The 15,285-nt window shown below is 36.8% G+C and overlaps 1 protein-coding gene across 11 annotated transcripts in view; it reads left to right on the top strand.

The window, feature by feature from the left end:
• Positions 1–826: 826 nt before the first annotated feature.
• Positions 827–15,285, top strand: part of ZNF518A (zinc finger protein 518A) — a 52,113-nt gene continuing 37,654 nt past the window's right edge. For 3 of the 11 annotated variants that reach the window (XM_074339302.2, XM_074339301.2, XM_088791914.1), the window contains exons 1-2: positions 827–928; positions 3,711–3,793. In XM_074339302.2, the coding sequence (XP_074195403.2) occupies positions 863–928; positions 3,711–3,793 (149 nt within the window). In that variant the 5' untranslated portion in view covers positions 827–862. Of the gene's footprint in view, positions 929–1,071; positions 1,212–1,318; positions 1,747–3,710; positions 3,794–4,901; positions 5,010–15,285 lie in introns of those variants that run through there. The other 8 variants (XR_002136754.3, XM_019724773.3, XM_019724769.3 and 5 more) reach the window with 4 other exon arrangements.

Here is a 15,285-nt window from a genome sequence, read left to right as displayed (position 1 = left end):
GCATCCCTTTTGATATTTACGGAATATTTCTCCTGGTGTGTTTTATAGAAGCGTAGGAGCACAAGATACATGAAGCACCTCTAATGTGGATTACCTCTCAATTGCCTTTTCCAGGAGGACTCATAGACCAACAATGATCTAAGAACGCTTCCTAAGGACAAAGTGAGGATACGTCAGTGTACTTTTATTAAAGCAGAGAGAAAATCTTGTGTATGGCTATAGGTCAACATTTTCAAAAGCAGACTTTAAGACAGTGAAAAAATGCTTATGATAAACTTAAAATTTTCTTCGATTGTAAACCCCATGTGTACTTACTAAAAAAAAAATGGGGCATAAAAAACAAAAATTCTAATTTAGTTTCACTTTTAATATTTTGGTGTATCCCTCCGCCCCAGTCTTCTTTTTTTTCCCCTTTGTTTTCCTCCACATAGTAAGTAAAATAATTTGTGTAAAAAGTGAGGTGAATTAATAAGCTGGATTTCAGAAATGCTCCGAAGAAGACAGAAGGAGCTATACTGGCCTTTGGGGGAAACCCACTCATAATATTAATTGACCTCTTCGTTCAGGCCTGTCGTGTGATGGAGTCCTTTGATGCGGAGGGATCCTTTGGTGGGGATGGGACCCCACCTTTTAACGGTAGTTTTCACATGAATTATTAATATATATGTTTGGAGTTCACTATGTCTTCCAGAGCCGCTTGTGGCAGCTCCCTTCATTCAGATGGGCTGCAAAGGCTGCAAAAACCTGTGTGTCAAAAACAAGGGGTGGGGGGACGCCATTTGCAAAGCCGGAAATGACTGAAATCCCAGGATTAAGACCATTCCCAGTCAGCAAGGGCTTGCCCAGACCACAGTTCCTGCTTATGGTGTCTACTCTGAAGAGCATAGAATGGATCATTCCATTGGCAGTAGAATCTTTCCAGCTATTGGTGAGCAAAGGGGGAGAGTGAATCCATCACTGGCGCGGGAGGCACCAGGGGAAGTGCGTTAATTTGAGAGGTCAGCAGCGAACTCAGTTCAATGGCCTACCCTCGCCAGGCTGAGGCGAGGACCCTGCCGGCCTCCGTCCTCTTCCGCTTTGCCCAGGTGCAGTGCGGATCCATCCGCCCCAGCGAGAGCTCCCGGTAGCGCGGCGATCGGCTTTCCGGCAATACCCGGATGGAAATGTAATGGCCGCCATCAGGGACTCGCAGGCAATGGGGACCACGACAGGTATTCCCTGTGAGCGGGACCGCCCAGATCTGTTAGGATGAAGGGACTTCTAGAGGGTTTGCCAGGGGGCAAAGGGCGAGCTTGTGGGCCGTCAGGGTCCCCCCCAACCGGTTCAGGGATCCGCCTCTTGTGCTAGGAAGCCGCCTGTTAAATAGTCCCGGCCATTCAGCGCTTTCGCCTAACTTCCCGCAAACTTTTTCTAGGAAAGTCGGCTCTTTTACTCCGTGTTGTTGCACGCTGCTAGAGCTAACCTTCCGCCTCTTAGCCTGTGCTTGCTTTACGTCGGGGCTTTTTCAACTCTCCACTGTCCCACAGCCTAGGAGGTGCGACGGAAGCAAGGCGACCGTGTGCCTCCGCGCGCCCGAAGGGCAGTCGAACCCCGGAGGAAAGGGCGGATCGGGTGCGGTGTTTGGTACGGAGCTGGGTGCGCGGTGTTGGAAGTACCCACTCGGGCGCTGGAAGCACCCGCTCGGCTCATTCCGGGGCTAGTGAAGACAACATGGGCAACGCTCAGACCGCACCCCTCGAGCTATAGGTTCGCATTCCTACTGCAGCCCGACTCGACGGCGTCCCTATTGTGGGTCCAGTCTATGGCCTTTGGAGGTCTTTTCTTGCAGATACGCTCAGTTCTCTGACGCGCGCTCCTTTTTGCAGAGTTGGCCAAAGGCGCTCTTCCCTGCAAAACTCAACCACACCCAGTGCCAGATGGATTTCTTTGTAACTGGCTTTCTCACTAGTAGGGTCCATTTTGAGTCTCTTAACATGGTGTCCTCATTGCCAAGTATAGTCTCTTCCTAGATGGCTATGATGACAAAGTATGTAGGGTGAATGTATATAAGGTAGAATGTTATAACTCTTAAGTAGACCAACGAAACAGATGTGGTAGCTTTAAGGTGAAAAATGTAAAAGTTAAGGTTCAGTTTTCTTAGATTTAAATTTGGGGGCGTTTAATGTTTGTGAGCTATTTTAGCGAAAACATTCGTGGGGTATGTTTGGTTATCAAAAGTTTACAAATCCCTAGAAAAATAAAGTTCAGTGTTTAAGGAATTCATATGAATGTTAAAAACTTTGTACAGTTGTCACAATGATGAAACATGAAGACACCAAACTTCATCAGGGTCGGAATTTCATCAACTTGAGCAGTTGCGTCTTAGACCTAGTTTACTGATACTGCGAATTGTTTTTTTATGCAGCAAGGGATCTGTTTTGAGTGCACTCTGAAGTTAATACCCTTTAGTTAAATAGGTAGAAACCATTTAAGTTGATTCAGTGAAATACCCTGACATTTTTCAGAGTTCAATTGCCAGTCAATAGAAATGGATTCATTATCTTTGAGCAAAACTATTCTGAAATTCATTAAGACATTGCATTATTTTAACATTTTTAGGATGTTAGCATTTCATAGGGAAGGGCAGCATGTAGATCATGTTAATTTCTGTTAAAATTCTCGTAAATAATATGAGCCCCTTACCTAGAAAATTGTTAACAAAAGGGGAGGGAGGGATAAAAATATAGGTGTGTAACAACCTGTTTTGCACATTCAGATTTTTCCTTATTGTTGCCATGAAAGTAAGTGTAAATATCAATTCAAAGCATTTTATATTTGGTTTTATGAAAGGGTAAAAGGACAGCAACCACCATAAATACCTACTGTGCCCATTGATAATGTATGAGCTTTTAAATGCTTGAGAATTTTATCACCATCACACTTCGAATCCTATCCTATCCTCTCTGGAAATAGTATACTGTGATCCCAAAAGTTTTTATATCTTGAAACATTCCAGAGGGGATATATTTTAGTATAAATGTACAGCTTGACTTTAAAATATACTTTAAACATGCCCTTTTAATGTACTTTTATTGTTTACTTTTCGGCTTGGCATTGTTCTTATTGAAGAAGCATTTTGTGCTTTAGATTACTTAATACAACATTTTTTTTTTCTTTTTTAAATGATAAAAATCTTGAATCTTGTCCAATTTCCTTCAGGTACTCTACTAAGTTTTTTGGCAAAGAACTATATGCAGAAGAAAAAAGTTAAAGTTGAATTTTTTATTAATTGTCTGATCCAGGTATGTAGGCAGTGAGTATTTCAGTTCTATATGGCAGATTGGTTTCACATGGTGAGCAATTTTCATGGGATGGTAGGTATAAGAAGTGAGTATTAAGAGGTAGCGTTGTGGTGGTAGAATAGCTGGGTTGGACTCAAATCCAGATTTTAGTTCTAGGTTTGTGACTTTGGGCAAGACTCATTTTTCCTGTCATGTAATAACTGAAGATATTGAATTAGGTCACTTCTAATCTCCGAGTTTTGTGACTTTTGTAAATTCATGATCTTATCACTGCGTTTTAATAAGTTTTTTGCCTAAGTGCAAAGAGGTTTATTTTTCTAAATTTAAACACATAATTTGAATATAAAGCATAACTGAAATGAGGGTATAAAAACATTTTACTAACAGTTTTTGCAGTCAAAGTTTAAAAATTTTGATCTTCATTTCCAGGTATCATCTCTTTTGATCACTGTTCCTGATTGTGGCTTTGTCCAAGCATTAAATTGTGTGCCTTTTGTTCCTCGAAGAAAGAGGTATGGTAAAATTCGAGTACTACATTATATAGTCTATTAAGTACTAAGTTAATTATGTTTTAATCTTGGACAAAATAAAACAGTTAATGTGTATGAGTTTTCTTAAGTTACAATTTTATTTTTGGTATTAATAAAATACAACACACATGATGGGTTTTAATTTTAATGTAAGCAGCAAAGTAGTTTTTGGTTTCACTGTTTATTATTTAACATTTCATTAGCAATCTTAAAATGGTTTTAATTATTATCCTTCTAAATATAAAGGTGGCATAAAGGGCTTTTAAGTAATAAATGATGGAGATAAATATGGTAGGAAGACGTTTTGAAGCTATATAGATGGTCAGAAGAATGTTTGTGTTTTGCTCTAGTAAGCACAAAGTAATGCACCTAAAGAAAATTATTTATATTATGATTAATGGCATCTACATTCTAGGTCAAAAAAGGGACTTAATAATCACTATAGAGTTATGACTGGTTTTGTGGAGACAATCATTTAAATATCTTAGTGTGTACAGAAAGAAGGAAAATATCTGCCAAGAAATCCATGGTATTATAAGAAAAACTTTGTAAACTCAGTGGAAAATATTGTACCTTTGGGAAAAAACACCCTGAAACACAAGTGTCTTGAAGCACAAGAGTCTCTTGCTGTTTGTGCTGGACAGGACCTGGGATGCCACAGTACATTATGATTTCCCTCCTCAAATGCACTAAGTATACCCATAAGTGTAATCCTCAATTAGGAATAAGAATGTCTGTGTAACTACTAAAATAGCCAAAGTAGATAATACCAACTTAAATTATTACTTTAGTTCCATGAACTTTACCAGCAGATGGCTTTCTTTTCAGATCCATTTGTCACAAATGCATGATTTTTAATTCTATTAGACGTTAATGTCTAACAACTACCATGAGTTAGAGAGCAACAAAGCTGAATCAAGAGACCAGGTTATCATTTATGTTTGTTTACCTGTATAATTTCTTCCTGTATAACATTTGTTTGACTTCTTTCCACATGAGATTTACATGGGTATTGTGTTATTCTGGAATTGAGAAAGTAAATGCTGAGTGCTAAGAATTTTCTTTACTGTGTTTGATCCAAACTACTCAGAAAAAGTAATATGATGAAGAGTGAAAGCTTCAAATATAATGAAGTAAACAAGAGGCTGCTATATGATGACTGGCCAAAATGATTTGGATTATTCCATCTTGAAAAACTGTGAGCAAAGTCTGACTAAAAAGATAAAATTGTGATTGGTATGACTGCATGAAACAAGTGTCAGAATGTTAGAATGAAGGTGCATGACTTGAAGCTTAAGAAGATTAAGTGAGCTTCATACGGGTCTCATTTCAAGAAGTGATAGTAACAGCTGAAAACAAATGTTGGCTTTATAGAAAGTGAGATAATTTCAAAATGTGGTGAAATCAATTAAAATTGGGTTGTTGGAGGTTGTGGCTAGTAGAAGATACACACACACACGCACAGGTTTTGTCAACTCAGTATCTCTACATTTGGGGAACCATCTCTTCCCTATTGTGAATGGTTGGTGGGCTATTAGTCAGTCTTACAGTCTTATAACCCAAGCTTAGTCATCTCTATCGCAGTAGTGATTGCCTATTACTCAAGCAGACCCAATCAGAATCCTTTGAAAGTGATGTATGAATTCTAGGAAAAGGATGCTCCCTTCTCTCTAAAGTTGTTAATTAGAGAGGGTGCAAGTGACATTCTTTCTCACATGTATGAGAACCCATCTGTAGTAGGAGGAAGTAAAGCCACAAAGAAATGGGAGATGGATGGCGATAGATTGCCAGTTTCAGTTAGGGACTATGGTGTGATATATGAGTGTTTTTCTTTTGATTCTACCAGCTATCCTGGTATACCTTGGGCCAGGGTATAAATTAGTTTGAATTGGATGGCTGCAGAAAGGGTTTAAGATCTGTAACTTCAGGTTGATCGTTCACATCCATCTACAATTTGCCCTTTTTCTCTATCTTATAAAAGATCCCCTTTATTCATCATTCATGCATGAATGCAGTCCTTCTTTCATTCAACCTAACATTTATTAAGTGTTATTTATGTACAAGTATGTATACTAGGCTGAGTAGATGGTGGACTTTCTCTAATGTAGTACATTTTTGTATACGTAGGTTACACATACCAACAAGCATGTGTTGAGAATAATCAGTGCTGTGCTTAGGATTTTAGTAAAATGTAAGAATAAGCGAGTTGTTTACCTTCCAAGTGCTTCCAGTTAAAGCATCCAGATTACGTGAAACACAACATAAAGAGCCAAAACAGATAAATGAGAGCACTGTTGTATGGTATGGATGTTAAGTCTGAGTTCTGATAGGAAGGAAGTTAGTGAGAGCCAGCCTAGTCTAGGAAGATTTCCTGAAGGAACTATAATTTCAAATGCGTTTTGACTTCTAAGTAGCGTTTTGATAGACATGGAGAATAAATAAAGGACAGAGTTAAAAATGATTAAATCCAGTGGTCAATTTTCAGTCCTGATATAACTCTGCCTGATCTTGGAAGCACTTCCTTCATTTTACTTTCAGGATACCGCTCTCCTGATTTACCTTCAGTCTCACTGGTCATTCTTTCATTCTCGCGAGCTGGTTCTTTCTCATCTTTTTCCTCTAAATGTTATTGTATCGCAAGTCTCAAGCCTTGGACGTTTCTGTTTACTTACCCATTGGTGATTCATTTAGTTTTATATACATAAATACATATACACAGAAAGGTACACACCGATAACTCCCAACATTTTGTCTTACACCTAGACCTCTATTATACCCGTATATTTAACTACACATTCCACATTTTTACTTAGATGTCAACTAGATACCAAATTATGCATGGCTGAACTCAACTCTTTTTTTTAAATATTTCAAATGTTCATTTTTAAAATTAAATTTATTGGGCTGACATTGGTTAATAAAATTATATAGGTTTCAAGTGTATAATTCTATAATACATCATGTGTATATTTCATTTTGTGTTAACCACCCAAAGTCAGATCTTCTTCCATCACCATATAATTTCACCCCCTTTTCCTTCTTGTATCTCCCCACTCTCCCTTTGGTAACCATTAAACTGTTGTCTATGAGTTTTTGCTTATTTGTTTGTCTTGTTCATTTGTTGCTTTCAGTTTTATATACCACATGAGTGAAGTCATGTGGTTCTCGACTTTTTCTGACTTATTTCGCTTATGATGATAATCTCAAGATCCATCCATGTTGCAAATGGCAGTATTTCATTTTTTCTTAAGGCCGAGTAATATTCCATTGTATATATGTACCACATCTTTATCCAGTCATCTATTGAAGGACACTTCAGTTTCCATGTCTTGGCCACCATGAATAATGCTGCAGTGAACATAGGAGTACTTACATCTTCACGGATAAATGTTTTCAAATTTTTTTGGCAGATACTCAGAAGAGGGATTGCTGGATCTAATGGTAATTGTATTCTTAATTTTTTGAGGCATCTCCCTGCCGTTTTCCATAGTGGCTGTACCAATTTACATTCCCACCAGCAGTGTATGAGGGTCCGTTTTTCTCCACAGCCTCTCCACTGCTTGTTATGACTTGTCTTGTTGATGACAGTCATTCTAACAAGTGTGAGGTGATATCTCATTGTGGTTTGATTTGCATTTCCCCAATGGTGAAGTTGAGCATCTTTTCATATATTTATTGGCCATTTGTATGTTTTCTTGAGGGAAGTATCTGTTCAGGTCCTCTGCCTATTTTTTAATTGAACTTTTTGTTGTTGTAAACTCAGCTGTTGATGTACTTGCCATACCTACTACTCCCACATAGACTTTTCTATCTTAATAGTAAATAGCAACTCATTTCTTTCAGTTGTTGAGGTCAGAACTTTTAGAGTTATCCTTGACATGTTTCTTTCTCTCATAGGCCAAATTCAGTCTGTCAGAAAATCCGATGGGCTCTTTATTCAAAATGTATACAGAATCTGACCATGCCCCATTGTCTCCATCAAGACACTACCATCTCTTACCTAGGTAATTGTAGTGTAATAATCTCCAAACTGGTCTCCATCCTTCCGTTCCTCCCTCCCTCCCAAATACTCTGTTCTCAACTAGCAGCCAAAGTGATCTCTTTAAAAAAATAATACTGCCCATGTTAATTCTCTACCCAGAATGCTCTAGTAGCTTCCCATCTCCTTCATAGTAAAACCAAAGTCCTTACAGTGTCCATCAAACCTTGTTTAAGTCTCCTTGTTACTTCTTTGACCTTATCTCTTATTCCTTTCCCTATGGTGCTTTCTGCTTCAGTCATGCTGACATTCTTCTTGCTATTCTCCAAACATTTTAGGCACACTCTGCACTCAGGGTGTTAGCACTTAACTATTTCTTTTTTTGGAATGATGTGTGCTCCAGTCCTTCAGATCTTGGCTCAAATAAGACCTTTTCAAGTGGGGTCTCCCTGACTTCATATTTTAAATGGCAACTTTCTGGTTCTGCCTATTCTTCCCTGCTTTATTTTTTTCCACAGCACTTGTCATCTTTTACTATATTATATCATTTACTTTATTATCTAAATAACCAGTAAAATGTTAGCTCCATGAGGGGAGGGATTTTTGTCTGTTTTGCTCATTGCTGTATTCCCAATGCTTAGAACAAAGAGTGGCACAGATTTGGTACTAGCTACGAGCTCAGCTGTATGCCAGGTGCTGGTGATACAGCAAAGAAATGACAGATGTCCTGTGCTTATGCAGCTTTTGTTCCAGTGGTAAAGACAGAAAATAAATTGTCAAATAAATGCAATAATGCAGGAGAAAAAGTATTACAAAAAGAAATGCAAGGGGCTAAAATAGAGAACGATTTTTTTGTGTTTGAGGAGAGGATGGTGTATAGGTTGGAGAAGGCCTTTCTGAGGTGGTGACATCTGAGCTGAGACCTAAAAGAGAGAAGGATTAGCTTTAATGAAGAATGGGAGAAAGAATACTTCAAGCAGGGAACAGCAGGTGCAAAAGCCTGAGATAGGAACGATAGAACAGAGAGACTCTGGTAGCTTGCTGCAGTATATTTTCAGATGGGAGAATGGTGTGAGATGAAATTGAAAAGTCCAGGACTAGATGTCACTGTTACAGGCTTTAACAAAGAGATTAAATTTTATTTCAAGTGCTTCAGGAAGCCATTAAGGAGTTTTTAGCAGGGTAACTGTGATCTGCTTGTATTAAGATCATTTTTCTCCTGTGTGGAGAATGGATTCAGAAGAGGATGGTGGGCAAGAGGGAAGCATAGAATGCCAGTTAGCAAGACTGTTATTTTAATCCAAGATAGAGATGACAGTGGTCTAAGATGACAGTGGAGATGGAGAGAAGTCAAAATGAATTATGGAGATAGAATTGCAAGGACTTGCTTATGGATTCATGTGGGGAAGTAAGGGAAAGAGAAATCAAGAATAATTGCTTGATTTCTGGGTTTAGTAACTGAATGGATTGTGGTGCCATATATAAGATGCAAAAACCTGGGGAGTGGGATTTGTTTTCTCTCTATAGAGACAGGTGTTTTATAAAGCCAGAGAAAAATTGAACAGTTTATACTATTTTGGAAAGCTGAGAGGAAATTTATTACATGTTGATACATGTTCTCCCAGTCAAGTAGCAGTAAATCTTTTGATTCTTCCCCTCCCCTATGTGTTCCAAAATCTTAAGTAAAATCTCCCTGTTCTCCTAAATCACTGCCACAGCAAAATGACAAATGGAAGAAGAAGGAAATGAAATGAAGATAATCATTTTACGTTCAGTGGTCTTTATTTAACTTTGGACAGATTACTTCAGATTTCTGTCCTAAATCCTACAAATTAAAAATGTGATTTCTGACTCTGTGTGTGTGTGTGTGTGTGTGTGTGTGTGTGTGTGTGTGTGTTTTAAATTTCATTGCAACAAGAAAAGTTTACATGACTTGTATAGCATTTGCTGTAAAGTGATTTAATCTGAAATCACAGGAAGTCAGATATTTGAGTTGAAAATAAAGGAATAAATGAATTAAGAATGTGTTAGCAGACAATAGTTTAGTGGTTACCAGAGGGTAAGGGGGGTGGGAGGTGGGAGATGAGGGTAAGGGGGATGAAATATATGGTGATGGAAGGAGAACTGACTCTGGGTGGTGAACACACAATGGGATTTATAGATGATGTAATACAGAATTGTACACCTGAAATCTATGTAATTTTACTAACAATTGTCACCCCAATAAATTAAAAAAATAAATTAAAAAAAAAAAAAAAGAATGTGTTAGGTCCCTGAGTATCCATCCAGTCTTGGTTTTTGTGAGGGGTAAATGAGAAATATGACATAGAACTTGTCTTTAAGAAACTTATAAATTATCTTGGGAGGTAAAACAAGAAGTGAAATGATGTAATTATAAAGCAGTTTGTAATAAAGTGGTGCTCAGTGGCTATCCTTTAAATGGAAATTCAGAAGAAGGGAGAGATTAGTGTATATTACAGAAGGTTTCATATTCCTACAGGAGGTAGAGTTAGAAAGGAAGTTTGACCAGTATTGAATTAAGATAAAAGAGGATGACAAACCTGGTGAAAGGAAATGATGAACAAAGTTAAATAAAGGTGTATGAGTGCGGGGAGCAGAAAGCATCTTACATATTGGGGTGGTGGTGTGGTGGTGTGGTGTGTGTGTGTGTGTGTGTGTGTGGGGGGGGGGTAAGTAGTCAAAGTCTGAGAGAGTAATAAGACATAAGATTCACCTGAACCAGGAAGTGCTGTATTTTAATTTTCCTTAGTAATTCATACTCTTTTTGTAATTCAGCTCCTTCATAATTTTATACCAGTGTCACCTGCCTACCTGGGTGGTGTGTGGTTCATATGTACACTAGCATTTTGAACATTTCTAGATCTCTAATTAATTACATTTGCATACTTAACTTCCTTTCTTTTTTCTGTGTTTAAGGTGCTCATTATGCCACAATGGCTTTCATTGTATATATGTAAGTTCTACAAAATTTATTTTTTTTACTTGTTTAAGATAGGCATTAGCTCCCTAGGTAAACTTTTTAAAAACTTAAAACAGCTGAAAAAAAAAAATCTAAAATGTTTGTTCCAAGTCATGAAAAGATAATAGTTATTTTAAGGGCAGTAAAATAGGTTCTGCTTTGAAAATGAGAGTTTTAGGGGTTTTTTTTGGTGTGTTCTAGACTCCTTTTAGGCAGAACCTTTTATTTTTCAGTAAGCTTTTCCTGCCACATTCTGCTTTTGTTCCATATCCATTTATATATTCATGACCATTTTCCATTGAATTATCTCTGTAGAAAAAACTTGATGACTAGAAATATAATAGGTATAAAAGTAATGACTAATTACATTAGCTTTCCTAGCTCTGTATTGTGACCAGTTAAGTTACACAGCTATATGCTCAGTCACAAACAAAGAGGGGTAAGCTAAAATCAGAGTTTTTCAGTTCTTTGTTTAATGTTTAAACAACTAGAATGTAGTGAGTGGCACATAGATTCTTCCTTTTTATACCATTTCACTGAAGCTAAAGACTGTAGAACGTCTTTGCTTTTAAATCTGTTAATACTCATAGAAAGCAAACAAAATTCTAGGAATGGTACTTTTTCATGTTCTGTATTCCAGTCTTCCAATCCTTGGCATTTTACTTCGGGAATCGTCTTTTTAAAATTTCCCTGTACCTTCTGTGGGATTCCTAACCTATGTTTACAGTGCAGCTTCTCCGGATCCTCACTTTTTCTTTGGATTACCAATTAGTCCTCTAATTTTCTCACTATTATATTTCTAGTTTTTACTCTCTCTCTATCGTATCTTGCTTTCTAGTACCATTCTAATAATATTTCCAAGATATAATTCTAAAATAGGGCTTTTATAACTTCTCTCTGCTTGTGAAGTAACAGTGGTTCCTGGTTACCTTTCATTTCAAGGTTCAGGTCTGTCCTCTGCAGTCTGTTCTTTGCTTAACCTCCTCGTTATACAGTCTCTTTTTGATATAGATCCTGCAGTGCCGTAAAAGAAAAATGCTTTTCTTCCAACATTTCTTTATTCTGTTTTTCTGGTCTAGATAACCTTTGCTCCTTGTTACATGTTTAAGTCCCCCTGCTCTTTAAAGAATCATGTACTTTTCTGTGAAGTAAACACAGTCAACATTGATTTAGCTTTTGGTTACAAGTAATAGAACTAGCTTAAGCTAGTTTAAGCTGAAAAGGGAGACTTATTTTAAGGATACAGGATTTCCTAGAATTCAGGGGCAGGAATATACAGGCCTCAGTAAAGACTTGTAGTGACATTGCCCTGTTGGTTTCAATCAGGGTACCTAGACGAGCCGATGATTCTCTCCCTATTGTTTTAATTGTTTTGTTGCTATCCCATGATGTCATTCCTTTAAAAAAAATTAACCTGTTTTCAGTAGTTTGGAGGATATCTTTCTATGATTTGTCTATGTTTGTATAAACATATAGGATCTTTCCTCTGATATAAAAATAAGGATCTTTCCTCTTAATTTAAAAAGTATTGTCTTAATCTTCACTTCCTTTTTTTGAAGACAAAAAAATTCACAATATCTTTCTAAATCAATTCAATACGTATACCTCTTCATAGTTTTCATGTGGATAATTCTATAATTTACTTAGCCTTTTTCCATGGACATTTAAGTGATACTGCTGTGCACTTATTTTTAGGATAGATTGTGAAAAGTGATTGAAAGTATACTTAGAAAATGTGAAGGAAATTGATTATTTTGAAGGTAAATACAAATTGCCAAAAGTGACTCAAGCAAACCCGAAGAGCCCAGAAACCATAGAAGAACTTGCAAAGTTGTAAGGCCTAAAATCTAAAGAGCTACTGCCCCCTATGGTGGTGTTGGTGAAGTCTTACGTAATTTTAAGGAATAGGTAATTCTCATGTGTAGTCAAATATTCTAGAGCAAATGAAATGGTAGAAAGTACTCTGATTCTTTTTACAAAGTCTCCACAGTACCAATAGCAGAACTGCTAAAGATAACATCAAAAAAGTAAATTCTAAATAAAATTTTGTCAGATCAAAACCAGACTTTATTAAAGACTGATGTGCTTTAATTCAAAAATAGTTCAGCATCATGCTTGCTATTCATTTCTTTGTATAGTATATAGAAAAAAAGATTGATGTTATAATTTTTACTATTTCTTTTTCTTTTAACAATGTACCAAGATCATGAAGCATATTATTAATTGAATATCATTTGTTTTCTGCTATTCTGGTGGCACCCATTCCTTTTACTTACTTTTTAGGTAACATCATGGCTCATAAATTGTTAAGTAAATAAAAAATCACTTTTCTTGTATCATGAATTTATAAAGCATGAGTGATACCTAATAGCCTAATTCTTCATTCTCTGAGTGTTACACGTTTGCCATTAGCTTTGTGGCCATTGTTACAAGCTTTTCTGCAGTGGTGTAGTTGGATACCTACCTGTGTGTTGATTATGAGGAGTACATCGTTAAAAAACCTCTTTTATTTTGAATTCTTCTCCACCATAAATTTTGTACTGGCTCAGGTTTACTATTTTAAGTCTCTCCAGGAAAAACTCAGTTGGTTTACCACAAAAGTCACTTGCTTCTGTTTGAAAATTTCAAAATTTTCTTGGCTTCATGCCATTTTTGATAAAGTTTCATAATAGAGGCAAAGAGATTGTCATTCTCCTTACATCCAAATGTAGCTATTTGCTTGTACTATGATAAGGAAGTACAGTATGCCATTGTGGAAGCCATACATTGCTGTCCAAGGACAACATTTTAAAAAACACTGACCTAAGAATAACCAGTAATCACTATAAACACTTTTATGTGTGTACGCTGGATTGACTATTTACTGTGAGTTTTTTGGGTCCATATGTCTGTTTATCCATCCGTTCTCTATCCATCTATCAATAGTTGAATAAATTGAAACGTAATATATCTACTGTCTGTTTTCTGTTTTTTCACTTAATGCATCTTGGATATCTTATAAATGTGTGTTTATAATGCATTGTTTTAAAAAGTGAATAATATTCCATTGAATGAAAATACCATAATTTATTTTTTGGTGGACATTTATTTTTTTTTTTTAATTTTTAAAAATTTTTTATTTTAAGTGTGTTTTTCCAGGACCCATCAGCTCCAAGTCAAGTAGTTGTTTCAATCTAGTTGGGGAGGGCACAGCTCACAGTGGCCCATGTGGGGACTGAACCGGCCACCTTGTTAAGGGCACCGTGCTCTAACCAACTGAGCCAACCAGCCGCCCCACATTTAGTAAATTATTTTTAATTTTGTGATTTTGTAAAAAATGCTGCAGTGAACATCTCTGACTGTTACCTTTAGGATATATTTCTAGAAGTGAATTAGAAGTCAATGTACTTTCTCCCCAGGTACTTTAATATTTATATGTGTATACACACACACACACACACACACACACACACACACACACACATATTATTATTGTTATATTTATTTTATATATATGTGTATATATGACTTCTTTATAAAGGTTATGGCAGCTTATGTTCCCATCATTAGTATATCATAGTGCCTCTATTACTGGAAAATTAAATTTTAAAAATGAAGGCATATAAAAGAAGTCCAAATTTTTATCGTTAGATTCAATAGACATAAACTTAACTCTATAGAATTGCTGTAATAGTTTCTACATGCTTACTCTCACTGAATTTCTGTACATATATTGTTACAGATTAGTGATGACAAACAATTCATGGACCATCAATAGGCCGTATTTTTTTAAACTTTTTAAATTTTTTATTGGAGCATATTGGGGAACAGTGTTTTTCCAGGGCCCATTAGCTCCAAGTTGCTGTCCTTCATTCTAGTTGTGGAGGGTGCAGCTCACTGGCCCATGTGGGAATGGAACCGGCAACCCTTCCGCTCAGAGCTTGCGCTCTAACTAACTGAGTCATCCGGCCACCCCAATAGACCGTATTTTTAGTAGCACTGTTTTAGCCTAGGAAACAACCTAGGAGAAAAAGGGGGTTGGGGATGAGGTTTGGGTCTCATAGGTATATGGTTATGTAATACTCTTGCTTGTTGTATGGTACCCACTCTCTCAGGTGTCTGGTATCACCTATTTCAGAGACTGCTTTACTTTCTGCAAAGAATAAACCTACAGACTTTTGCTGTGGTGGTGGAATAGCAGTTACATAGTATGGAGTAGGGAAGGGAATCTTAGCATCTAACCAAAACTCAAGCACCTTTCTCCACATTTCTCTTTATTTTAGTTTCCTCCCCCTCTCCCATTTCTGTTATGTGTTGCTGCTAATTCCTAATCCTATTGAAGATTCAGAGTGTAAAATGAGTTAGTTCTTAGTTTTACCCACTGTCTGCCTGGGATTGTTTTCTGACCTGCTTTCCAGCATCTAGAATTTTGTTGCTATTGTCACCTCTCATGTTTCCCATTGTTAATTTTTCTTTAATGGCTTCTTATATATTTATTATATTGCAAATGTTCCCCTTCTCCCGTCTTTTCTCCTT

This window comes from Rhinolophus sinicus, chromosome 15 (assembly GCF_057876585.1).
Source record: "Rhinolophus sinicus isolate RSI-liver-muscle chromosome 15, RSI-T2T, whole genome shotgun sequence".
NCBI classification, from domain to species: Eukaryota; Metazoa; Chordata; class Mammalia; order Chiroptera; family Rhinolophidae; genus Rhinolophus; species Rhinolophus sinicus.
The sequence above is the reverse complement of the archived record's forward strand: the minus strand, read 5'-3'. Positions and strand labels throughout refer to the sequence as shown.